Source organism: Crocodylus porosus, unplaced genomic scaffold, assembly GCF_001723895.1.
Source record: "Crocodylus porosus isolate Cpor-Errol unplaced genomic scaffold, CroPor_comp1, whole genome shotgun sequence".
Classification (NCBI taxonomy): domain Eukaryota; kingdom Metazoa; phylum Chordata; order Crocodylia; family Crocodylidae; genus Crocodylus; species Crocodylus porosus.
In genome coordinates this window covers 21,843,888-21,867,115 of record NW_017728907.1, presented here as the reverse complement: position 1 = coordinate 21,867,115, position 23,228 = coordinate 21,843,888, and the positions used below count along the sequence as shown (strand labels likewise).

The following is a 23,228-nucleotide window of genomic DNA, read 5'->3' as shown; positions in this document are numbered from 1 at the left end:
TTTAAGAGGAGGCTAGATGTACACCTTGCTGGGGTCGTTTGACACCAGTACCCTTTCCTGCCATGGCAGGGGGTTGGACTCAATGATCTGCTGAGGTCCCTTCTGACCCTAGAAACTACGAAACTAGGTTGTACAGTGCCACTCATCCTATCCTCATGCAACTATGTGACACTATACTAAACCTTTGATGTATGTAGGTCTTGTAAAGATTGATGTATACTTCAGGCAAATTCTCCTGGAATGTATCCTTGTCTGTTTTCCCATTAGTAGTTATCCTTGAAGTGGGGTCAAGACCCCACAAATGCCTGTAGTTGAGTCCTTTTTGCCTTCAACTGTCAGGAACTATATTGATTGATACCTCACTGTTAGGGTGAGGAGCACTCATGGATGGTCTACATGCATAAGGTCTCTGGTCCCAGGGGAAATGCAGATGCAAATGGCAGGGTAATTTTTAAGGCCTGGGAATCCTTTCTGTAGTACATTTCCAAGAGATTCGTAGATAATGATAGGGACCACAGGACTGGCTATATTTAACATTAACAGATAGCACAGGGTGAGAGCTCACCTTCCCTCCACTCCAGTGCCATGAACTGTTCGAACTGTAACTGGTCCATCAGACATCACTTCTTCTTTTCAGTGGCTGTCAGAAAACCTTCACAGACAAATTAAGCAGACACTTCTGTTTAAATCACTAGTGAAAATTCAAAAATTCCATCATTCAGGGCATTATCTTAAGGTTAACCAAGGGCTGACCTGTTCACAACCCAAACGAAAAGAGGTGTGTCAAGTCTTTCATTTCATCAGACACTCTGGCCCAGAATCCCTGCATGATGTCTTTTCAATTTGTGGATAGGTGAGCTCATATATGACTATCCTCAGATTCCCAAAGTTTTTCATATAACCAAATAGGAACTAAGATAAGCCAATATTTATCTATTTTCCTTATGGTCTCAATTTCTTGTATTCCCATCTATAAAGATTGGATTTCAAACTAATCCTTTCATGTCTCATCAGCACACGACACTAGCATTCATGCTCTCTGTTGCATTTGTTACTGAAAATGCCCTAGGTAGCTTTTGTGTGGGGGGTGCTCCTGCATTGAGCCACCCATCTCACTGTGCCCAACCACATTCCAGGCTTCAAGTGCCTCCCTGGGGCACCTTACGTCTGGCCAACCCCCTTCCTGGAGCACACCCTCAAGCCTGGGGGCAACGCCACTATGACCCAGAGTCTGGACTGATCTGGGACCTGCGCCCTACGGGAAACAGGCCTAGTAGTCCTTGAGGGTACTTGAATCACTGCAAGAACTTGGGGTGCTTCCCTTAGCCTGAAGCACAAATAGTGGTTTTCCTTAGTCAGCTGAACTAAGGGGACTCCAAGGCATAATCTAGGTCCTCTCCCAATAAGTTTCCCACACTAGGTACAAAGGAGAACATTATTGGTTACAAGTAGGTTTGGAGCAGGGTACAGGGTAGAGCAACATCAGAGAAATTCCTTGGAGCAAAGAGTGGCATAGTACTGCCCTATCTATGTTACTGCAAGGTATATATCTAGTTAGATCTCAAGTAGCTTACTCATGAGTATCATCCAGAAGCAAGTGGAGATTCCTTCTGGAGGTAAGCAGTTCATTGATCATGAGTTGAGAGAGAGAGTTTCAGATGGTCCAGCTTCTCCCTGAGTTTTCATCAGGGCTATTGCCCCTCTTTCTGGGCAGTCCTTCACTTATATAACACTTGTAACCTCATTTACCTGATCTGAAGGCCAGCAACTTGACTGGCAGCCAACCAATTTGAAATGCATCACTGGTTGCCGGGTAGACCTGCAGGGTCTTTAGCCCGTTCCTGGTCATGTTGGCAGATCAATAGAACAACAGGGAGTTTATTAAGCCCCCCACCCTGGTATGTGATGCCAGTCATGTAGGCAGAGGGAGCAGGTTTCCCCCCTCCCTCAGGAATGTGTCTAACTCAGGTTACAACTCCGTTACCTGAAGCAGATGAGACCAGAGGAATCTGCCCTCTGCAGTGACCATGATAACCAAATTGTCAGAGGAGTCTGGGGAGAGACCGATGGTATGCTGCTACAGCTATTCCCTGAGCAACAATGGTGAGGAAGAAGCCTTAGAGGTGAAATTCCCCTACATACTTTTACCTAGTTGTAAATATTGTCTTTCTTTTGTCCCATGTGCTTCTTTTAATCTCCCAGGGACTGTCTATCAGGTTCTTTTCACATGATGGGTGTGGATGGGTTTTACCTTCTTTGATATTTAGGGGTGTTTTTACACGTGCTTTGGGAGTGGGCGGGGGGCTCTTTAATTTGAGAATTTTGGGCCAAGAGAGATCAGTAGTGCTGGAATTATGAGCATTATGACCAGGCATGTTTTTCTTCTTTGATCTTTACAGGGGCTTAGGATTTTTTTTCTTGCAATACAATGTGGGCAACAGCTTTCATGCTGCAGTTCAGCCTTCAAAAATGAAGATTACTCTGAGATACTGAAATTTTAGTACAGGGTGTACTCAAATCTGTGGTCCATAGGCCAGATTTGGCCTGTGGAGCCATGTCAGAAATTCTGACCTCTAGAACTACAGCAATTAATGCTGCCATTATACCCCTGCTGCCAAATTTTATATGATGTCATGGTCCTATGTGGCTGTGCTTGGGGTTACTTGGCGGCCAGATGTGGCATGTGGGGTTGGGCTGATGCATGATGTTGCTGTGTGGTCAGATTCGGCACACCAGATTATATTCTTGGACCAACCCCATGTGCAAGATCTGAACTATGAACTGGGCCAGCACCAGTGGAGAGGGGAGCAAGAAGGAGCTGCCAACAGAAGAAGGCCTTTTTTTGGACAGAGGATACTTAGCTGTTGGGAAAATATGCTACTAAACTGAAAGGAATGGGTTCATCTTATGCTGTTGTTCATGGTAGAGTCAGCCATGCTGCTGAATGTTGTGCAAAGCTTAGGAAGATGGGTCAGAAATAGGTGGTTCTACGCCTAAGTTCCAATAGCAATCTAAAATTAACTCCACAAAGGCATCTGACAGTGTCAGAATAGAACAGCGCAGAAGATCTTGAAATCTACTATTAATTTAAAAGTTTTAATTGTGCAATTTTTGCCCTAACTCAATAGTTGCTACTTCTTTTCTCTGTAGGTTAAAGATTTTTCTGTTGACACACTGATTCAACAACATGATAATTTAAACTTGGCTTTGGACAGCTGTTACAGTGGAGACAATGTGGTCATTTTCCCAGGAAAATATAAGGCTGTGAACCTTTCAATGTTAACTGAAGATATTATTATTAAAGGTCAGTAAGTGCTTTTAGCTGGTCTTTACTTTTTTCTTTACTAGTACTTCAGATTAACAATAAAAAGCAAATTGGGGGGTGGGAAGAGGGATTATTTGCTGTGTATTTTAATTGGATTAGCAACATTTAATTTAAAAATATAAAGTTTCACTAGTCAGTCCATGGTGTAAAATGCTGTGCAACTAAACACAGCACAACAGGAATGTAGTGAAGTATTTATTCAGGAAAAAATCTATTGCTAGGAAACCAGCGATATAGTAATCTTATTGCTAAAAAGTTGCTTCCCCAATTAATAAATGGAAACAGTGAATTAAATAAAGTAAAACCTTTATTTTGTATGCATTTTTGACACCCTAGCAAGTAGGTTTTTTTCTTCATTTCGTTCAACCTTAAGAAGAAATTTATAACCAACAAAATCATAAAGCTACCCTAATGTATGTGATCCTCTTCAATGAAGTTTTCTGATAATATTTCTAAATGGCCAATACCAACACTATGGTTAGAAAAAATATATATATTTCTAATTTGTAATGGGTTGGAAATCCACTTTTCACTCATGCATCTGTGACCACAAATGCAAAACTGCAGCCAAAAATTGTTTAAATTTAGATGTCTGCTTGATTTTGTAGGTCCAGTCATTTATTTTCCATTGTGAACCTGTATCTGATTTGTAGATGCAAGTTGTGAAGGTCTTCTAAGTCCTTCCTCACAGAAAAGGACACATTTTTTAATTCAGTGCATTTAATGTGTTATTTTTCAAATTGTTCTCCATGTTGTCTTTCTGCAGTAGAATGACTTATTAAAATGACAGTATTGCACCCAGAACTACATTCTTGCTATGATAAGCTTCTATATCAGAAGACTTTTAGAAAAAGTGCTGTTCATTCCACATGGATTTTCACTTATAAGTAGGTGATCAATAAGAGTTATATGCAGTTATATGACAAGAGTATCTGTGAGCTTGAAACACTTCAGTTCCACCTGTTCTACACTTACACAGTGGGCAATCCAGGGTCTTATATTTCCTCACATACAACACACGCTTTTCTCTCAGATAACAATGGCTTTAAAATTCATAGACATTAGGGCTGGAAGAGACCTCAGAAGATCATCAAGTCTAGCCCCCTGGCCCAGGGCCAGGAAGTCAGCAGGGATCATAAGATCCCTGCAAGATAAACATCCAGATGTCTTTTGGAGGTGTTCAAAGTAAGTACTTGGAATCCACCACCGGCAGCAGTCTATTCCAAGCCTTGGGGGCTCAGACAGCAAAGTTCTTCCTTATGTCCAGCCTGAAACGGTTATGGAAGAGTTTGTGACCATTTGACTTTGTCATCCCTTGGGGTGCAGTGGTGAACAGACGTTCCCCCAGATCCTGGTGAGCACCCCTGATAAACTTATAGGTGGCTACCAGATCACCCTGAGCCTGCACTTTTCCAGGCTGAAGAGTCCCATAGCTCTCAGCCTCTCATCATCAGGTCCGTTTTCCTGACCTTATCATGCACGTGGCTCTCCTCTGGACTCTCAAGCTTCTCCACGTCCTTTTTGAATCGTGGAGCCCCAAACTGGATGCAGTAGTCCAGCTGTGGCCTCACCAGGGCCAAGTACGACAGGAGAGTGACGTCCTGGGATTTGCTTGCGAAGCATCTATGCATGCAAGCCAGCTTTTTGCTTGCTTTACTAGCAGCAGCATCGCATTGCAGGCTCTTGTTCATCTTGTGGTCAATCATGACCACCAAGTCCCTTTCTTCCGTAGTGCTAGCCAGCGTAGCACTGCTGAGCCTATAAGCATGCTGCAGGTTTTTCTTCCCAAGGTGGAGAACCTTGCATTTTTCAGTGTTAAACACCATCAGGTTCTCATCTGCCCATTTTCTGAGCCTGTCAAGGTCAGCCTGGATCACCCTCCTGTCCTCAGGTGTGGACGCTTTACCCCAGAGTTTGGTGTTGTTGGCGAACTTGGCCAGTCTGCTTCTGATACTAGTGTCTACATCATTAATGAAGATGTTGAATAGTATAGGCCCAAGGACAGAGCCTTGAGGGATCCCACTGGTCACAGCGCACCATGATGATTGACTTCCGTCAACCACCACTCTGGGTACTACCACAGAGCCAATTCCCCAGCCAGCGGATTGTGGTGAGGCCAAGGCCAGTTAGCCAGTTTTGCTAAGTGATCACGGGATACCAGATCAAAGGCTTTTTTAAAGTCAAGATATTGGACATCAATCTCTTCTCCCTTGTCCAGGTTATAGGTCATCTGGTTGTAAAAGGAAATAAGATTGGTCAAGCAAGACCTACCTGCAACAGACCCATGCTGACTATCCCTCAGGATGTTGCCATTGGCCAGTCTGTTAAGAATGGCTTCTTTGATAATCTTTTCTAAGACCTTCCTCAAGATAGATATCAGGCTGATGGGCCTCTAGTTTGCCGGATCCACTTTCCTCCCTTTCTTGAATATAGGCACCACGTTGGCCTTCTTCCAGTCTTCGGGCACTTTACCAGAGCACCAGGAGTTCTCAAAGATCCATGCCAGGGGCTGAGCTATGATGCTAGCCAGATCCTTGGGTACCCTGTGGTGTAAACTGTCAGGGCTGGCTAACTTGAAGGTATCCAGCCTCTCAAGGTATTCCTTCACGAGGTGAGCATTGATGGAAGGTAAGGAATCTCTCTTACCTGGGCCTCCCTGTCCCTTAATGGGCAGGGGTGTCCCATGGGACTGATGAAAGACTGACGCAAAGTACCCGTTTAGCAAGTTGGCTTTTCCTGGGCGTTGGTTGTCAGTTGTCCCATCCTGGTTCAGTAGGGGTCCAGTGTTGCCCTTGCTTTTCCTCCAGCTCCCCACATATCTAAAGAAGGACTTTTTATTGTCCTTGATATTTGTAGCTAGTTGGAGTTCCATTGCAGCCTTAGCTTTCCTGGTTCGCTCCCTGCAGGTCCAGACCAGTGCAGAGTATTCCTCCTTGGAGGTGGATCCAGTCCTCCATCCTTTGTAGGTCTTTCTTTTTAGATGCAGGAGGTCCACTAGTTCCCTGGAGAGCCAAGGGGGCTGCTATGCCCTTTTGCTGCCTTTCCTCCGAGACAGAATAGACTTTGCTTATGCATCCAGGATTGCTCCTTCGAGGGCAACCACTCATCCTGAACTCCCCTCCCCTTTGGGTTGTGGCCCTTTAGGGCCTTACTGACAAGCCTCCTGAGCTTCTCAAAGTCAGCTTTTCTGAAGTCAAGGACTTCTGTATTGCTGACTGACTTGCCTGCTTTATGGTGGATGGTGAAGGTGATCAGCTTGTGGTCACTTTCACCCAGCTTCCCTTTGATTATTAGATCACTGATTAGGTCATCCCCTGTTGCCAGAACCAGGTCGAGCAGCGCTTTATTTCTCATCAGCCCGTAGACTTCTTGCATCAGATAGAGCTTATCCACGCATGAGAGAAAGCTTTGTGACCACTTAGATTTGGAGTGGGCATTATATGGAAGAAATATGGTAAGAGCAGGTTCTATCACTTACGGGGTGAAATCAAAAGTAAAAAGACAGGGATCCACAGGGAGCAGAATGATGAACAGACTTGGCTTCCTAGCAAGAGCTACTCAGTTACTACAAGATCTTGTTTTCTTCATTCTGCCTTTCAAAAGCAAAGTGCATATTATATTCTGGGGTGTGTTGTATGCAAGAAAATACAGTAATTCCCATTTAGCCTTACAGAATATTATCTAAACTTGTTTCCCTTAAGCCTAGTTAGGGCTTTCTTCATTAGAGTTTATTCACGTTGGATTAGAAACAGATGAAATGTCAACAGATGTCCCTCTTGTGGTCAGCTGAGCCTGTATATATTATTGCTTCATGTCATACCTATGAAGAGTTATCTATCAGAAGTGCTGGATTGGGAACCTTCATGCCCATCCTCTGTCTTAGTTAGATGAGTAAAAGTAAAGTCTTCAGATTAGAATTAGTGATTCAAGTGTAACTTGCATAGGGAGGCATTTCAGATTACAGGCAGTCCTCAACTTACAACGTTTCACACTTACAACGTTTATAAATTGACACCCCGTTTCAACTTTACAATGCCAGTTTCAACTTACAACACTTGATCCGATTCAATGGCATGCCAGTGAACAAGTTCACTGCATCGCTCATCTCCCTGGAGTACATCTGTCCAAGCTTCCTTGGACATATTCTTTAAGAAAGCAGACAAGACTCCAGAAAAACCTGCAGCCAAGACTCCTGGGAAGACTCCAGCCAAGAGCCCTTCAAAAAGTCCAGCAAAGTCACCTCAAAGAAGTCCTTCCAAATCAATATGATTGCTATTTACCATATAAATATATGAATGTAGCTATATTACGTATTTTTTATTGATTGGGTACAAAATTCTGGAGTAAATTTTGGTGAAAATAGGGTATTGAGCCTTGGTTCAGGAACAATCCCCCATTTATAACATTGTTTCTTATGAGGAAATTGGTTCTGAGTTACAACGTTTTGACTTAAGACATGGTTTTCAGGAGCCAATTGTGTCGTAAGTCCGAGGACTGCCTGTATTTGATTTGAACGACAGCATCAATTTTCCCCTTAATATTCATGATTCATAACATTTTCTTGAGTTACAGGGGAATATGTAAGATCAGTAGTCTGAAAAGGATCATTGCAGCCCCAAGATAGCAGAAATGCTAGAGAAAAGACATGAAAGCCACTGTTAGTTCTCAAGGGAAATACTGAGATAGCTTTGGGCATAAGAGAGATGGAAAAATCTATTCATCCTTTTCTTTTCCATTTATAAGATTTCTAAACATTGTTAAATTTCTGGTTACAATTCTGGAAGAAAGCGCTTCAGCCACATGAGAAAAAAGACAGTTAAAAATGCCCAAAAAGGTGGCTCTTCTTGCCTGCTCTTCTTCCCTCGTATCTTCAGTGGTAGGGCCCCAAATGTGATGCATCACCCAAGGATATAGAGCCAGCTTGCCCTGTCCTTTCCCTTCTAAAAATATTTTGATTGTTATTTTGTAGCAAGGATTTTAGTTTCAACTGGTAAGCTTTACATAAAAAAATGCTGCCATTTTGCCTCTTTCTTGATGTTCATGTAGTCCTGTATCTAGACAGCTGGCTAACATGGCCAGTATAAACCAGGAATGAGTCATTCAACATATGCATATTGTTTGGCAAAGTCCACTCTTGTACCTATTTAAAGAATCTCTTCTATAAAGAGGCTGCTTAAACCAAAGTATTTCTTCCAGAAAAGGAATTTGGTGACATTTTCCAATCTACCAACATTAGAGAGGATCCTTTTAAGGTCGAGGAGAAATTGCCTGATGCTTTTCTCATAGGTCCTCTTTTTTTTCCTATTAAGCCATTACTTATCATATTGGTTTGAAATAAAATTTACTCCAAATGCGGATCATTTAGGAGGTCTGCTGAATATTGTTTTGAATAGCCTTTGTAGTTTGGTTGCTGGAATTGCCAGGAATGTATTAAAAAGGAGTTTGTATCAGTTCTTTAGATGCTACCAAAGGAGCCATCTTCAAGACATGATCCTGTTATGGGTTGTAGTGTATCTTGGGAAATAAGTTCTATTTGTATTTTCTAGAACAAATCAATAAGATGGGCTCAGAAATCACCTCTGCTATTAATTCAGGAGTCATGTTGAAGTGCTAACAGACATCTTTTGGTTTTTGTACTATGCAGTTGCTATGCTATCTCAACTTAAGGTTCTCAGAATTTGTCTCCATAGATGCTCGTTGTTTCACTCTAATTTCAGAGCTTTAGTATTTTGAGCATTATGTTTATGGAACTGAATTTGAGAAAGTGTAGTGATGTTTAGTTGATTCAACTGGTATGTTACAAGTCTGTTACACAACTGTCATTAATAGTTCTTGATGAATAGTACCAGCTGGTAACAGACACCCAGGAGAAAACCGAACTCCTGAATGCCCACTTTGCTTCAGTTTGCCACTGGACCAAGGGGAAAAACGTGCAAGATAAGGCTCACATGGGGCATGGTGGAAAAGACAGCCTTCCCACTGTTGACGCTGAGCTGGTGCATAACCAACTAGAAAAGCTAGACATAAGTCAGCAGGACCAGATGAACTTCATCTGAGTGCTGAAGATGCTGGCTGAAGTTATTGTGAGAATCCTGGCAAATCTTTTTAAAAAATTGTGGCACTCAGGGAAGATCCCTGAGGATTGGAAGAGGGCCAACATTGTGCCCATCTTCAAGAAGTGGAAGAGGGAGGACCTGGGCAGCTATAGGCCAATCAGCCTAACTTCTATCCCAGGGAAAATCCTAGAAAAGCTCATCAAGGAGTCTATGAGCAACTCACTTGTAGATGGTAGGATTTTGAGTGACAGCCAACATGGCTTTGTTGCGGCAGGTCCTGTCTTACTAATCTCATCTTCTATGCCCAGGTATCTTGCCACCTGGACATGGGTGAGGAGATTGACATTATATACCTGGACTTCTAAAAGGCCTTTGATCTAGTATCCCATTATATCCTCTTGGGAAAATTGGAAGATTGTGGGCTTAACCGCTTGATGGTTCAGTGGGTGGGAAACTGGCTGCAAGGTAGAACCAAAAGAGTTCTTATGAACGGATCTGTGTCGTCCTGGCGAGAAGTGGCCAGTGGTGTCCCTCAAACGTCTGTGCTTGGTCCAGTGGTTTTCATCATCTTTATCAATGATTTGGATATGGAGGTGAAGCATTCACTGGCCAAGTCCGTGGACGACACCAAGTTATGGGAGAGTGTGGTCATGCCTGCAGATACAGGCAGACCTGGACAGACTGGAGAAGTGGGCAAATCAGAACCAGATGAGTTCAACACTGAGAAGTGTAAAGTGCTCCATCTGGGGGCAAATAATCCCCAACATACCTACAGGTTCAGTGGTGACAATTTAACTTGCACCACGGCTGAAAGGGATGTAGGGTAATAGTTGACCATTACATGAACATGAGCCATCAGTGCAATGCAGTAGCCAGCAGGGCAAACAACACTCCGGCATGCATTAACCAATACATCTCATGTAAAACCAAGGAAGTGATTCTTCCACTGTATTCAGCACTAGTGAAACCACAGCTGGAATACTGCACCCAGCTCTGGGCACCGCACTTCAACAAGGGTGTGGAAAAACTTGAGAGGGTCCAGAGAAGAGACATCCACATGATCAGAGACTTGCAAGGCAGACCATATGAGGAGAGGCTGAGGGACTTGGGTCTCTTCAGCCTAAAGAAGAGAAGGCTGAGAGGGGACTTCATAGCAGCTTACCATTCCATCAGGGGAGTATATCAAGAGCTCGGTGAACAACTGTTCACCAGGGCACCCGTGGGGAAGATATGGGGTAATGGATACAAACTGCTGGAAGATCGCTTCAGGCTCAATTGTAGGAAAAACTCATTCACAGTCATGGTATCTAGATTGTGGAACAAAAACTCCCTCCAGAGGTGGTGCAATAACCTACCCTGGACATCTTCAAGAGGAGACTGGACAGTTATCTCATTGGGGTCACCTGACCCACAGTTGTTTTTCGTGCCTAGTACAGGGGGGCTTGACCCGATGATCTTGCATGTTCCCTTCCAGCCCCTGACAATCTATGGAACTATGAATGCAGCATGAAACCATGTACATCTGGTGTAGAGTCAAATTTGGAGAACTAAAGTTACAGGCAGACTTTGTAGTTTTACTGTTTTTTCATTGTTTGAATGATAAATCTTACTTATAATGAAAGTGTGGTAACTTTTTAAGTAATATTCTAAGTAAGGTAGTGTTTCAGCATCATACTAATGTTAACTCTGATTTTCTCCTTTCAATTAGGAGTTGGAAGACCAGAAGAAATTGTGATTTTTTCAGAACCTACTCATGAAAGCTTTGTGGTATCAAAAGGCCAAAATGTGAAACTAATGCACCTTACTTTGGTACAGCAAGGGACAATTGATGGTATTGTAGTTGTTGAATCTGGTCACATGACTTTAGTAAACTGTATATTGAAATGTGAAGGAACTGGAGTCTGCGTACTTACTGGGGCTTCATTGACTATTACAGACAGTGAGATCACTGGAGCTCAGGTACTTCCTTCTACTTGAATGTCACATACTCAGTTTTAAAGTATATGAAAATTATTATACAGTAAATTGACTGAAAGTTTTACTTTAAAAAGCTAACTTCTGAGTAGCAATACCTTAAGCTCAGATTCTCTTGAAAACTTGCTTGTCATTTAAAATTAATTTCTGTTTTTCTGTAGCAGATTTGTTTGGATTGGTTATTATGATTGAGTTCCATATTCAGCTATGGAATTAGAGTAAAATCTACTTAATTCATCACTCCAGGAGGATTGGCAAGGATGACTAATTATTCACAAGTGACTAATTGTCAGTAATCAACCATTTTCATTTTGTGAGATTTTCCATGCTGTATCAAGACAGTAAAGAAGCATTTTTGACTGACTCACTATACGAGTATACAGATTCATGGTATTTACTGTAGTAAGAAACTGTGCACTAATTCAGAGTACTCAGAATTACATTATGAGGGAGTAAAATAATGAGTCAAAGATTTTTGCTTTGCACTCTTACATGCACTCATTGCCATAATAGAAGATAAGTCTGTGGGACAGAATGGTTAATTGTCTGTGTCTTATTGAGACAAAAAAAGCTGAAGAGTATCCATTTCTTTGTGAGCATCAGCTGGCTTGACAGGTGGTAGGAAGGGCATAGGACATTACTTTCAGCTGACTAATGATTAGGAACAAATTTCACTGTAATGTATTGTGTGCTTGTTTGGAAATGACTGTTAATAGATGATGAATGAGCAAGTGCTTTATGTACAAATCAGTAGGACTTTTGTAGAGATTCACTACACTGATAAGGACTAAAGTGATGAGTTATCCTAGTACCTAATTAATCAGATATCATCATGTAAATGGTGGCAGAGATCATAACCTTGCTAGTTATCTTGTCTTGTTTATAACGTATTAAAAACCAGACTGAATACTGTTAAGCCATAGTTTTTAGACTTGGCACTTTAACTTGTTAAAACTGGTATAAACTAAAATATTTTCCCAGAGTTGTAATTTTAAGGTAATTATGCTAAGTGACCAACAGTAAAAATTCCACTACCCACCTGTGAAAAGGTGTTACTGTTGAAAAGACTGGAGACACGGTGGCCGACACTGTCTTGTGAAGGCCAACAAAACCTGGGTGCAACGAAGTCTCAGCTTCTAACCAAGTTTTCCCTTTCCTTCTCCCTTCTTAAAGGGTAACAAGGGCTTGATTGGGCTGCCAAATACATGACAAGCAAAAAGTTTTGAGGCCCTTGCAAATCACATCTTGAAGATAATAAATCAAGTAACACATCTTCTACGAAACTAGGAAAAGGTTTTAAAAAAGGTTTAACAGTAAATGAATAACTAGTTGGTACACCTACAAAAGTAGTAAAATAGAGTAAACCTGCAAGGTAACCTATATGGCAGTTGGTTTTCTTATATATTCACATAATAATAGAAAATTAGGGTTGGAAGGGACCTCAGGAGATCATCTAGTCCAGCGGTCTCCGAAGTGGGGTGTGTGCAAGACGATCCATTAGGGTGCGGGAAGAAAATATTAGAACTTCTATTTCTATAAACATACATACGCTGGGGGTGCGTGCTCAAAATTTTTTTACTGATAGGGGTACACGATCAAAAAAGCTTGGAGACCACTGATCTAGTCCAACCCCCTTCTCAAAGCAGGACCTTCCTCAAGTAGATCATCCCAGTCAGGGCTTTGTCAAGGCCTTAACCTCCGAGGATGGAGATTTCACCACCTGTCTAGGTAACCTGTTCCAATGCTTCATCACCTTCCTAGTGAAAGTTTTTCCCAATATCCAGCTTATCCCTTGCTGTAACTTGAGACCACTGTTCCTTGTTCTGTCATCTGCCACCACTGAGAACAGTCCAGCTCCATCCCTTTAGGTAGTAAAGGCAGTTGTCAAATCCCCCTCAGTCTTCTCTTCTGAAAACAACATAGTCCCAGTTCCCTCAGCCTCTCCTCAGAAGTCAGCCCCTGAACCATTTCGTTGCCCTCCACTGGATTCTCTCCAACTTGTCCACATCTTTTTTATAGCGGAGGGCCCAAAACTGGACACAGTACTCCAGATGTGGCCTCACCAGTGTAGAATAGAGCAGCATAATTACTTCCCTTGATCTGCTGGCAACACTTCTACTAATGCAGTCCAGTATACTGTTAGCCTTCTTAGTAATAAGGGCATACTGTTGCTCCTATTCGTGTTATCGTCTACTGTAAACCCCAGCTCCTTCTCCGCAGAGCAGCTGCTTAGCAAGTCAGTCCCCAGGTTGTACCAGTGCATGGGACTCTTCTGTCCCAAGTGCAGGACTTTGCACCTGTCCTCGTTGAACCTATGAGATGTCTTTTGGCCCAATCCTCCAATTTGTTTAAGTCACTCTGAATCCCAGCCCTACCCTTCAGTGTATCTACTACACTGCCCAGCTTAGTGTCATTGGAGATCATTGATAAAGATAATGAACAAAATGGGTCCTAGGACCCAACCCCTAGGACACTCAACTTGATACTGGCTGCCATCTAAATGTTCAGTCATTGATTACTACCCATTGAGCCCAACAATGCAGCCAGCTTTCTCTCTACCTTACAGTCCATTCATCCAACTCATACTTCCACAGCTTGCTTGCAGTAATGCTGTGGGAAATGGTATCAAAAGCCTTGCTAAAGTCAAGGTATATTACATCTACTCCTTTTCCACATCCACAGAGCCAGTCATCTCCACATAGAAGGCAATTAGATTGGTCAGGCATGACTTGCCCTTGGTGAATCCATGCTGACTCTTCCTAATCACCATCTCCAAGTGCTTAGAAATGGATTATTTGAGGATCTGTTCCATGATTTTTCCAGGCTGACTGGCACGTAGTTTCCTGGATCCTCCTTCTTTCTTAAACATGGGCATTATTTTTGCCCTTTTCCTATCATCCAGGACCTCCCCCGATTGCCACGAGTTTTCAAAGATAATGGCCAGTGGCTCTGCAATCACATCAGCCAACTCCCTCAGCACCCCCAGATGCATTGCATCTATCCCCATGGACTTCTACACATCTAGCTTTTCTAAATAGTCCCTAACCCGTTCATTCACCACTGAGCGCTGTTCACCTGCTCCCCAAACTCTGATGCCCAGTGCAGTAGTCTTGAGAGCTGATCTTGCCTGTGAAGACTAAGGTAAAAAAGGCAATGAGTACTTTAGCCTTTTCCTCATCATCTGTCACTAGATTGCCTCCCCCATTCAGTAAAGGACCCACATTTTCCCTGACCTTCCTCTTGTTGCTGACATACTTGTAGAAACCCTTCTTGTTACCCTTCACGTCTTTTGCTAGCTGCAATTCCAGTTGCACTTTGGCCTTCCTGGCTTCATCCCTGAATGCCTGAGCAATATTCTTATACTCCTCCCAAGTTATTTGTCCAAGCTCCTACTTCTTGTAAGCTTCTTTTTTGTGTTTAAGCTCACTGAAGAGTTCTCTGCTAAGTCAAGCTGGTCACTTGCCACATTTGGTATTCTTCCTGCACATCAGGCTAGTTTGTTCCTTCACCCTCAGTAAGGTTTCTTTAAAATACAACTAGCTCTCCTGGACTCCTTTCCCCTTCAGACTGGTCTCCCAGGGGATCCTGCCTATCAGTTCCCTGAGGGAGTTGAAGTCTGCTTTTCTGAAGTCAGGGTTCATGCTCAGCTGCTCTCCTTTCTTCCTTTTGTCAGGATCCTGAACTCAACCATCTGATAGTCACTGCTGCCCAACTTCCCATTCCCTTCTACATCTCCCACTAGTTCTTCCCTGTTTATTAGCAGTAGATCAAGAACAGCATGGTTTCCAATTGGTTTCTCCAACACTTGCACCAGGTGGTTGTCTCCAATGCTCTCCAAAAACTTCCTGCACTGCTGTATTGCCCTCCCAGCAGATGTCAGAGTGACTGAAGTTCCCCATAAGAACCAGGGCCTATGATCTGGAAACTTCTGCTTGTCTGAAGAAAGTTTCATCTACCTCATCCTCCTGGTCTGGTGGTCTATAGCAGACACCCACCACAGCATCACCCTTGTTGCTCTCCCCTCTAACCTTAACCCATCAACTTTCAACAGGCCTATCTCCATTTTCATACTGGAGCTCTGAGCAATCCTACAGCTCTTTTACTTACAGTGCAACTTCTCCTTTTCTTTTTTCCTGCCTGTCCTTCCTGAACAGTTTGTACCCATCCATGACAATGGTCCAGTCATGTGAGCTATCCCACCAAGTTTCTGTTCTTCCAATTGCATCATAGCTGCTTGACTGCACAAGGACTTCTAGTTCTTCCTGCTTGTTTCCCAGGCTCCGTGAATTCATGTACAGACACCAGGTGACTAGCCGATTACCCTATTTTATCAGGAAGAATAAGGCCTCCCCTGCTGCCTCTGCTTCCTTCAGGTCCTCTGCTTCTCCATTTACTTCAGGGCTTTGTTCTGCATCTCCCGGCAAACCTAGTTAACCTCACTAGGTTAGCAAGCTTGTTTGCAAAGATGGTCTTCCCTCTCTTCATCAGGTGGATCCCATCTCTTCCTAGCAAACCTTCTTGGAACAACATCCCATGGCTGAAGAAGCCAAATCTCTGCTGGCAACACCACCTGCGCAGCCATGCATTGATCTGCAGGATGCATCTGCTCCTGCCAGGCCCCTTCCCTTTGACTGGAAGGATTGAGAACATGACCTGTGCCCCCATCCCCTTCACACTTGCACTCAGAGCCTGTAGTCACACTTGATCTGCTCAGGGTCACCCTGGTAGTATCATTGGTGCCCACATGGATGAGCAGCATGGGGTAGTAGTCAGAGGGTTGGACAAGTCTCAGTAATCCTTCTGTGACATCTTGGATCCACGCTCCAGACAAGCAGACCTGCAGAGCCAACAGGTCAGGCTGGCAGATGCATCCCTGTCCCCCATAGAAGGGAGTCTTCAACCACCATCACCCATCGCTACCTCTTTGTGGTAGTGGTCTCCATCCTCCCCTCCTTGGGGATTCCTGGCTTGGCCTGTTCCACCAATGGAATATGTTCCTCCTTCTCTGTTGTTAACACTTGATATCTGTTCTCCAAGCAAACCACTGCACATGGGGATGACAACTTCTTGCTGTCAGAAGATACAAGCTTCCAGTTTCCACCTTCTGGGAGTCCCTGCCCTCTTCGTCTTCTAGCACCACCTCCAGCAGTCATTTCTCCACAGTCCTAGAGGTTTTTTCCTCCAGCATGGAATTGATGAAGTCCTCATAGCACAGGATGTGTCGGAGCCTTGCTACCTCCTCCTCTAGGTCTCTTGCCTTCATTTACATGCAACTCATTTCTGTAGTTATTCAGTGTATAACAAAGGGAGAAAATATAGTTCTTCTATAACACTTCACAGTGTTGCTCCTGGGCACTTCCACTATGCCAGCCAGTTTAATCAGCTGCCTAACAGTAATTAAGAACTTCCTAGTTACATTTAGTGTCATTTTTTTAAAGTCAGTCCTTCATGCAGCAAGCCAAAAGAGAAGTCCAACCACCCAGCTGACCCAGCCCAGCCAACCCCAATATTTACAAGGACCTGTGTGAGCTCCAGTTCCTCAGTGCAGTAAATTACAGTGTACCAATCTCTCTATCTTCTGTGAACCTGTAGAACCACTTTATTAGAGACTTAACTGTACTCTGAACACTGTTTTTTTGCCAAGCCTTGCTTGCAAGGTGAAATTCAACTTAATTTCTTCCTGTTTTAATGCACAGGGTGCTGGTGTTGAGCTGTACCCAGGTAGCACAGCCAGTCTGGAGGGTAACAAAATTCACCACTGCAGTAACTTCAACAGCAGCGAGACATCACAGGGTACCCTAGGAGGGATTAATATCAAGGTAGTTTACACTGTGCTATATTCTTTTCCTAGCAATTGTAACAAACGTGTCTACAGGAACAGCTGTTGTCTTGCAGGTTTTGAACTTTGTTAGAAACTAAACAACTAGAGACCATGAGGCTTACTTTAAACAATTGCATTAATTTCTTTAGCTAAAGTTTCAAGTCAGTCCATAGATTAAGTCTTTAGCTACCAAGTAATGGGTAGGAGCATGGTACTGCATGCTGACTTCTTTCAACTTCCTAGAAACAAAGTGTGTAGCAGTTAGTTTGGAACTCCGTGTCAGCTTTAAGAGCCAAGAACAGCTTGTATGAGGATGTGGTCTACCATACACTAGGGGCCAGATTAAAAAAAGAGAGAGAGAGATAGAAACCTTTAAGGTGGAATTTTAGTTGCTCAAGGATCAAACTGGTTTTGAAAACTGATCAGCTAGTGCCTGTTCTGGAAGATGCCCAACACTTGTAAGTGCCTCTGTTTTTTTACCGTAAATTTCCTTAGGCACTAAAATTTCTGATTTTATTCATGCCCAGAGGTGCCTCTGTTGACGGCTCAGAAAACTTTTAATTACATGTAGGCCTGATGTAGGTCCTCTGTCTCATGAGGGACTTTACCAGCCACCTACTTAATTGCAGCCCTTTGGTGCTGGCTCCATACCTCAAGTGGCAGGGGTTAGGGTCCCTGTTTCAGGGGTGTAAAAGTGTTGTATTTAATTCATCCCCTGCTACATCCCAAAATAGCCTGTAGCCTAGGATGATGCAGTCTTAAACCATCAACCAGAGAGTTAAATAAATATTTGGTCTCCCACATTTTGGGCAAATATTATAGCTACTAAAATATGGTATAAAAAAAGGAAGGAAGACACCCTGTTATATTTTTGAAAGAAAGCACTAGTTACTTATGCTTAAGAGATGATTCAAGACAGTGGATCTTGAGGGGGTGGAAGCACCTCCCTGCAGCCTAAGTAATGCGCATGCAGACTGGAGAGAGGTAAAGTTGAGCATGCATCCCTGTACTAAGCATTTCCTTTTCCTATCTTTAGGCAGTTCCATTCAGTGTGTTGGCTGCTGATTGTCTTAGGAAGAATCCTTGTCTCCGGATATTTATGGAGTAGAGAGTATTTATGGGGGGATATTTATGGGGTGCGGGGGAGGAAGTATACCAATTGCCTGTGTTTCTTCTGAGGCAATAGGAAAGGTAGGGCAGAGAAGATAGAGAGTCCCTTTTAGGCTCTCCATTTTTTTAGTTTCATCTATTAATTTACATGAAACCTAAAACTTAGTCTTTGCATAAATCCCTTCTGGGTACAGAGGACTTGGTGGTGAACTCAAAGCCATGCCATGCAAGATCCAGATCTTGGACCCTCTTGTCCTATGCATTTCCCAAAAACTAAGTGAATCAGGTATAGAAGGAACTATGGAAGACCTAGCATTAAGACCATACAGCCACTGACATGATAGCACAGTCAAGAGTACCTTCTTCATGATACTTTTGCTACCAGTTGCAGCTAGTTGCAAGAAGATAATCTGGGAAATGAAATGCTTTTGACACAGACTAAAGTCTAGCATACTGTCATAACTTGCAAAATGACACAGGTGTATAGAATTCTTAATGAGAAGCAGTTAAGATACATATGTCTGCCAGCAAGGAACTGGACTAGAATATCCACAAAATCTCTTTTAGCTCAGGTATTTGAATTAAAACCCCTAATGCTGCATTAACCTAATGGACAGCTTTTTAAAAAGGCACAGACAAAGGTGTGTTGTTTAAAGAGAGGTGAGTAGAGACATTGCAAATACAGATGGAGAGAGGCGAAACAGATGGTATGCATGAAAGAAAAGGGTATGTCTGTCTATACTACATACTGCAGCACAGCACAGACCAGAACTATTCCTCGGCAGAGCAAACTAGCTTGTAATGAGCTCTGCAGCTGCAGCTAGACTGTCTGGTACCTGAAAATAGCCGATTTAAAGCTAGTTCATATAGTTACATCTGTAATGTTAGAGGTAAGCAGTAACTGATTTTGCAGTGACACCTCTAGTAAACCAATCTTGGCTATGACCATTTTCCTATTTACTTGCAAAAGTCTTCTAGAGTTCAGCATTACTCCTAGCTAATGTCCCATAGCTAATGTCTCATTAAGTTATAATTGCATAATCTTACTAGTAAATGAAGAAGCTTGTCTTTCAGATACTAGGTTGAGTTTGTACTGAGAAAAAAAAAAGAGCGAGTTTGGGAACAGCTGAGACAGCATTTTATATCAGATAATCCAGGATTATAGTTGCATTGTTTTAGTCTTGAAGCAGGCTTACAATATAGAAGTAAAATACAAGCATTAAATACTATAAAGAAAAAAAATGTCAAGCAGATATTTATGACAGTATCTTTAAATGTCCTGAAGTTTAAGTTTTCTGTGAAACAGTTTTTCCACAGTATTCTCTTGTGGTAAGCAGTAACTTTGACAAATGTACTGTGTGCTTTATAGATATGTCATAAAAACTGCTGGGCTGTTTTTAAATGTCAGTTAAGACACATTCAGGACTTAAATTGTCAATTTTTTTAAAGCAGGATTGGCCATAGTGAATGGATTGCTAGTTAATGATTGATTGTACAGTATAAGCAAGTATGAAAGTGTTTTTGGATGCAGAAATTGGGAAAATCAAAGAGATGTCAGATACAATGTAGGTAACCTGAAATTATAGTAGTGAAGCTACTGTTTGGGTTTGCAATTTCCAGTTACTACTGACACTCAGATTTAAGTTAAAACATGCATATTAGATCTTTATTCAGAGGTCCCATTCAGCTTTGTATTAGCTGTTTGTTAACTAGTGCAGTGACACAGGGGCCAGTGACAACACATTCATTTAATGGCCTGGTGGGATCTGATCCCCTTTCCCAACAATCGTGCCTCCTATCACGCTACATGTGCAGGACTCAGATCCCACTGGCACCATTACTACTTGCCAGCGCAGGGGGAGCCTGGGATTCCAGGCTGGTCCCAGATTGGGACTGATAATCCAGTTGATTGCCAGTTCCAACCCAGAACTGCACTGGAGCTGCTCAACCCTCTTATCTGGTTGTCAGTTCCAGACCCCGATCCCATCCCAGAGCCAGGACCAGCTATCCCAGTCCTGGGACTGGCTCAAGACTCTGGTGTGGCCCCTGGGCCAAGATTGCAGTGGAGTGTTGAGCTGGTTCTGGTTACCCTGCCACACATTCAATTTAAGGCATGATGGAAACCAGCCACAAAAATATTGTATCTTTTGTGGACTATTTTTATGGCTGTTTTCCTGTTTAATTGCATTATTAATTCCTTGATCATGTGGCAACATTACGATTTACAGTGCAATTAACAGGGCAGTCATGTCTTAATTTTCCTAGGCCACAGGCCTAGGATAAGACATGACTATTTTTAGGGAAGTCCTTACCTCCAGAGAAAATAAGTTTATTCTGCATGTAAATGCATACAGTATGAAAGAAAATGTTGGCATTTTAAGAACATAGTGCATCCTTCAACAAAACTAGTCCATTTTGAATCCTTTAATAGGTGGTTCCAATACCCAAGCTGAAGATGAAAAATAACCACGTTTATAGTAACAACGGCCATGGAGTGACCATCCTTCAGCCTACAGACCAGCTCAGTACTGTAGCAGAAGGGTTCCTGGAGTTCACTGCCTCAGGTGATGCAGAGGAAGATACTGTTTCCAAACTAATCCAAGACCTGAGCTTGGAGATGAGCAATAACACATTAGATGACATTAACGGTATCAGTGTGGTTAACAGTTAAACATGCAGCTGAGATGACTTTTGTCACATAAAGTTCTGATTAAAGAAACAGTGCTTCTGATTTAGGTCAGTGAAACTCTCTTTAAATTTAAATGTGAAAAGTGACTGATGTTGCCTTTATGGATTAAGTTAGTGTATCCAGTGCTTAAAGCTGAACAAAAAAACACAACAACCCAAAAACAAAACCCAACTCCCTCCTTTGATTTATAACCCAATTTCATGGAAGTACTTACTAGGCAGAAGGAAAAGATGAACATTCATCCTTAGCTTTTCTTCAACTGCCAGTGCAGATGTTCCAGTAACAGTGAGGCCTTAATACAGAACTATCTTGACCATGTACCTAGAGCTGCTGTTAGCACATTTAGACAAATCCTGGCACATACTCATTTCCACTGGTCCTCTTACTGATGTTACTACTGGTACAGCTGCAAATTTAAGGGGCTTGGCTTTCCCTATCACTGCATTAAAAAAAAAACAACAATTTTTTTCCCCCTACAAGAAAGCCAGTTCATCTTTATTGCCTCCACTTCAAGTCTTCAAGTTTCAGTGGTGGTTAAGCAAGGGTTTCAGTCATCAGCCTTCCCTCCTTTAACAATTACGACTTGTTAGTATTAGGCAATTTTTGCTGTTCTTGGAAGAAAACATATAAGCTTGGGATTTCTTAGCAATATTCAGAGTACTGAACAGTACGGCAGGTTTTTCCCCCCCTCATAATTCATAAACACCCTAGAGCAGTGGTTCTCAACCTTTTTTGTACCAAGACCTGTTTGTAAACATCAGTGGCCAGTCCCAGCCCAGTACTCCTCACCCACTGCCTACAGGCCTGGCCCCCAGTGTGTGGGGAATGAGGGGGTATGCATGGGCCCTGAAGGCCCCCAAGAAGTCCCTCGCAGGTTGGAGCTCTGCCAGCCTGAAAGGGTAAAGACAGTTTCCCATTTTTTAAAAGTTTGTTGATCCATTGTTAACGTTTGTTCATGACCCTTCCATATATTCTTGTGATCCACTTTTGGGTCATGACCCACAGGTTGAGAAGTGCTGCCCTAGAGAACAGAAATTGCAAAACTTTTATTCTTTCAGTCATACCTGGTTTTGAGGTTACATACCCTCCCAATATAGTATGCATCTTGTTTTTGAAAGACATTCTGAAGAAAATGTTCTTTTCTCCAGAGTTATGGCTTCAGAGAATAGGGAAGGAGCCTAATCTTCAGTTGACTCACCTTCCCTTTCCTGCTAAACTAAAACTCTTAACTGCTGCTGAGGGCTGGTCTCCATGGGTGGACCTCTCTGATCTTGAAGAGCTAAAGACCTGTGAAACAGAAGAGACCAGAAGCCCTAGCAGACAGCAAAGCTCCCCTAGAAAAGGTTAGCTTCATTGGCAGACCCTAAAGATCATTAAAAAAGACAGCTGATCTTTAACAGCTGTGATGAACAGTGGGCAATTAACTCAATATTAATGTGCTGCTGAGTCCCAGCTGCCTGAAGAGTAATACCAAAGCTACTGCCTGGTGGAGCAGGGATCAAAGCAGCATGCTTCTAGCTCCAGGAAGGAATCAGCTAAATCAGGAATCAGCCCTGGCCCATGCCATCACCACCCCAAGATCTCAGCCACTGGCCCCAGACACAGCTAATCCAACCCATGTGGCCCCATCCCATCCACCCAGCCGGTCTCTATGGATACTCAGAGATTGAGGGGCGGTGACAACATGGGGTTGAGGAATAGCTGCAATCTGCCCATCGTGGCTCTGACCCAGCCCCTCCACCCCCACCCCAGAGTCTCCTTGGAGATGGGTCAGGAGCCAGATAGGCAGGGCACACAGGATGGGGCCATGGGTAACCAGAGAGCTGCATTTGAGGCTGTGAACTTTGGGCAGTAACACCACCAGGCAGAGGCCCAATCCTTCCTGCATGCCCCTGCCACCGGAACCAGTGCCTGTTGCAGGGCCGTGAGGGGCAGATTGTGGCTTTTCCTGGGGCCACGGCCCTGCACTGTCACCACCCCAAGATTCCGGGGTCTTCCCGGTCCTGCCCACGCGTCTTGCTCCCAGACACGGCTCCCTGCCTGCCTGCAGCCCCATCACAGCTGCTCGACTGAGCGCCTTGCCCGCATGAGTCTTGCTTCCAGCATTGTGGGTGCTGGGTGGCCAGGTCAGAGTGCCTGGACAGTGGGGTGGTGGCAGCTGGAAGGAGCCACCACTGCCAGGGCTGCCAGGAAATGGAGTCTGGCTGCTGCACCGCCCCAGCCCTGCAGACCTGGGGGCAATGGGACCAACTG

The 23,228-nt window shown here is 43.3% G+C and overlaps 1 protein-coding gene across 1 annotated transcript in view; it reads left to right on the top strand.

The window, feature by feature from the left end:
• SHCBP1L (SHC binding and spindle associated 1 like) overlaps positions 1–21,142 on the top strand; it is a 49,914-nt gene extending 28,772 nt beyond the window's left edge. Inside the window, exons 7-10 of the mRNA XM_019530965.1 lie at positions 3,151–3,304; positions 11,090–11,340; positions 17,052–17,174; positions 20,718–21,142. Coding sequence (XP_019386510.1) covers positions 3,151–3,304; positions 11,090–11,340; positions 17,052–17,174; positions 20,718–20,957 — 768 coding nt within the window. The 3' untranslated portion in view covers positions 20,958–21,142. The remainder of the gene's footprint in view (positions 1–3,150; positions 3,305–11,089; positions 11,341–17,051; positions 17,175–20,717) is intronic.
• Positions 21,143–23,228: the final 2,086 nt, after the last annotated feature.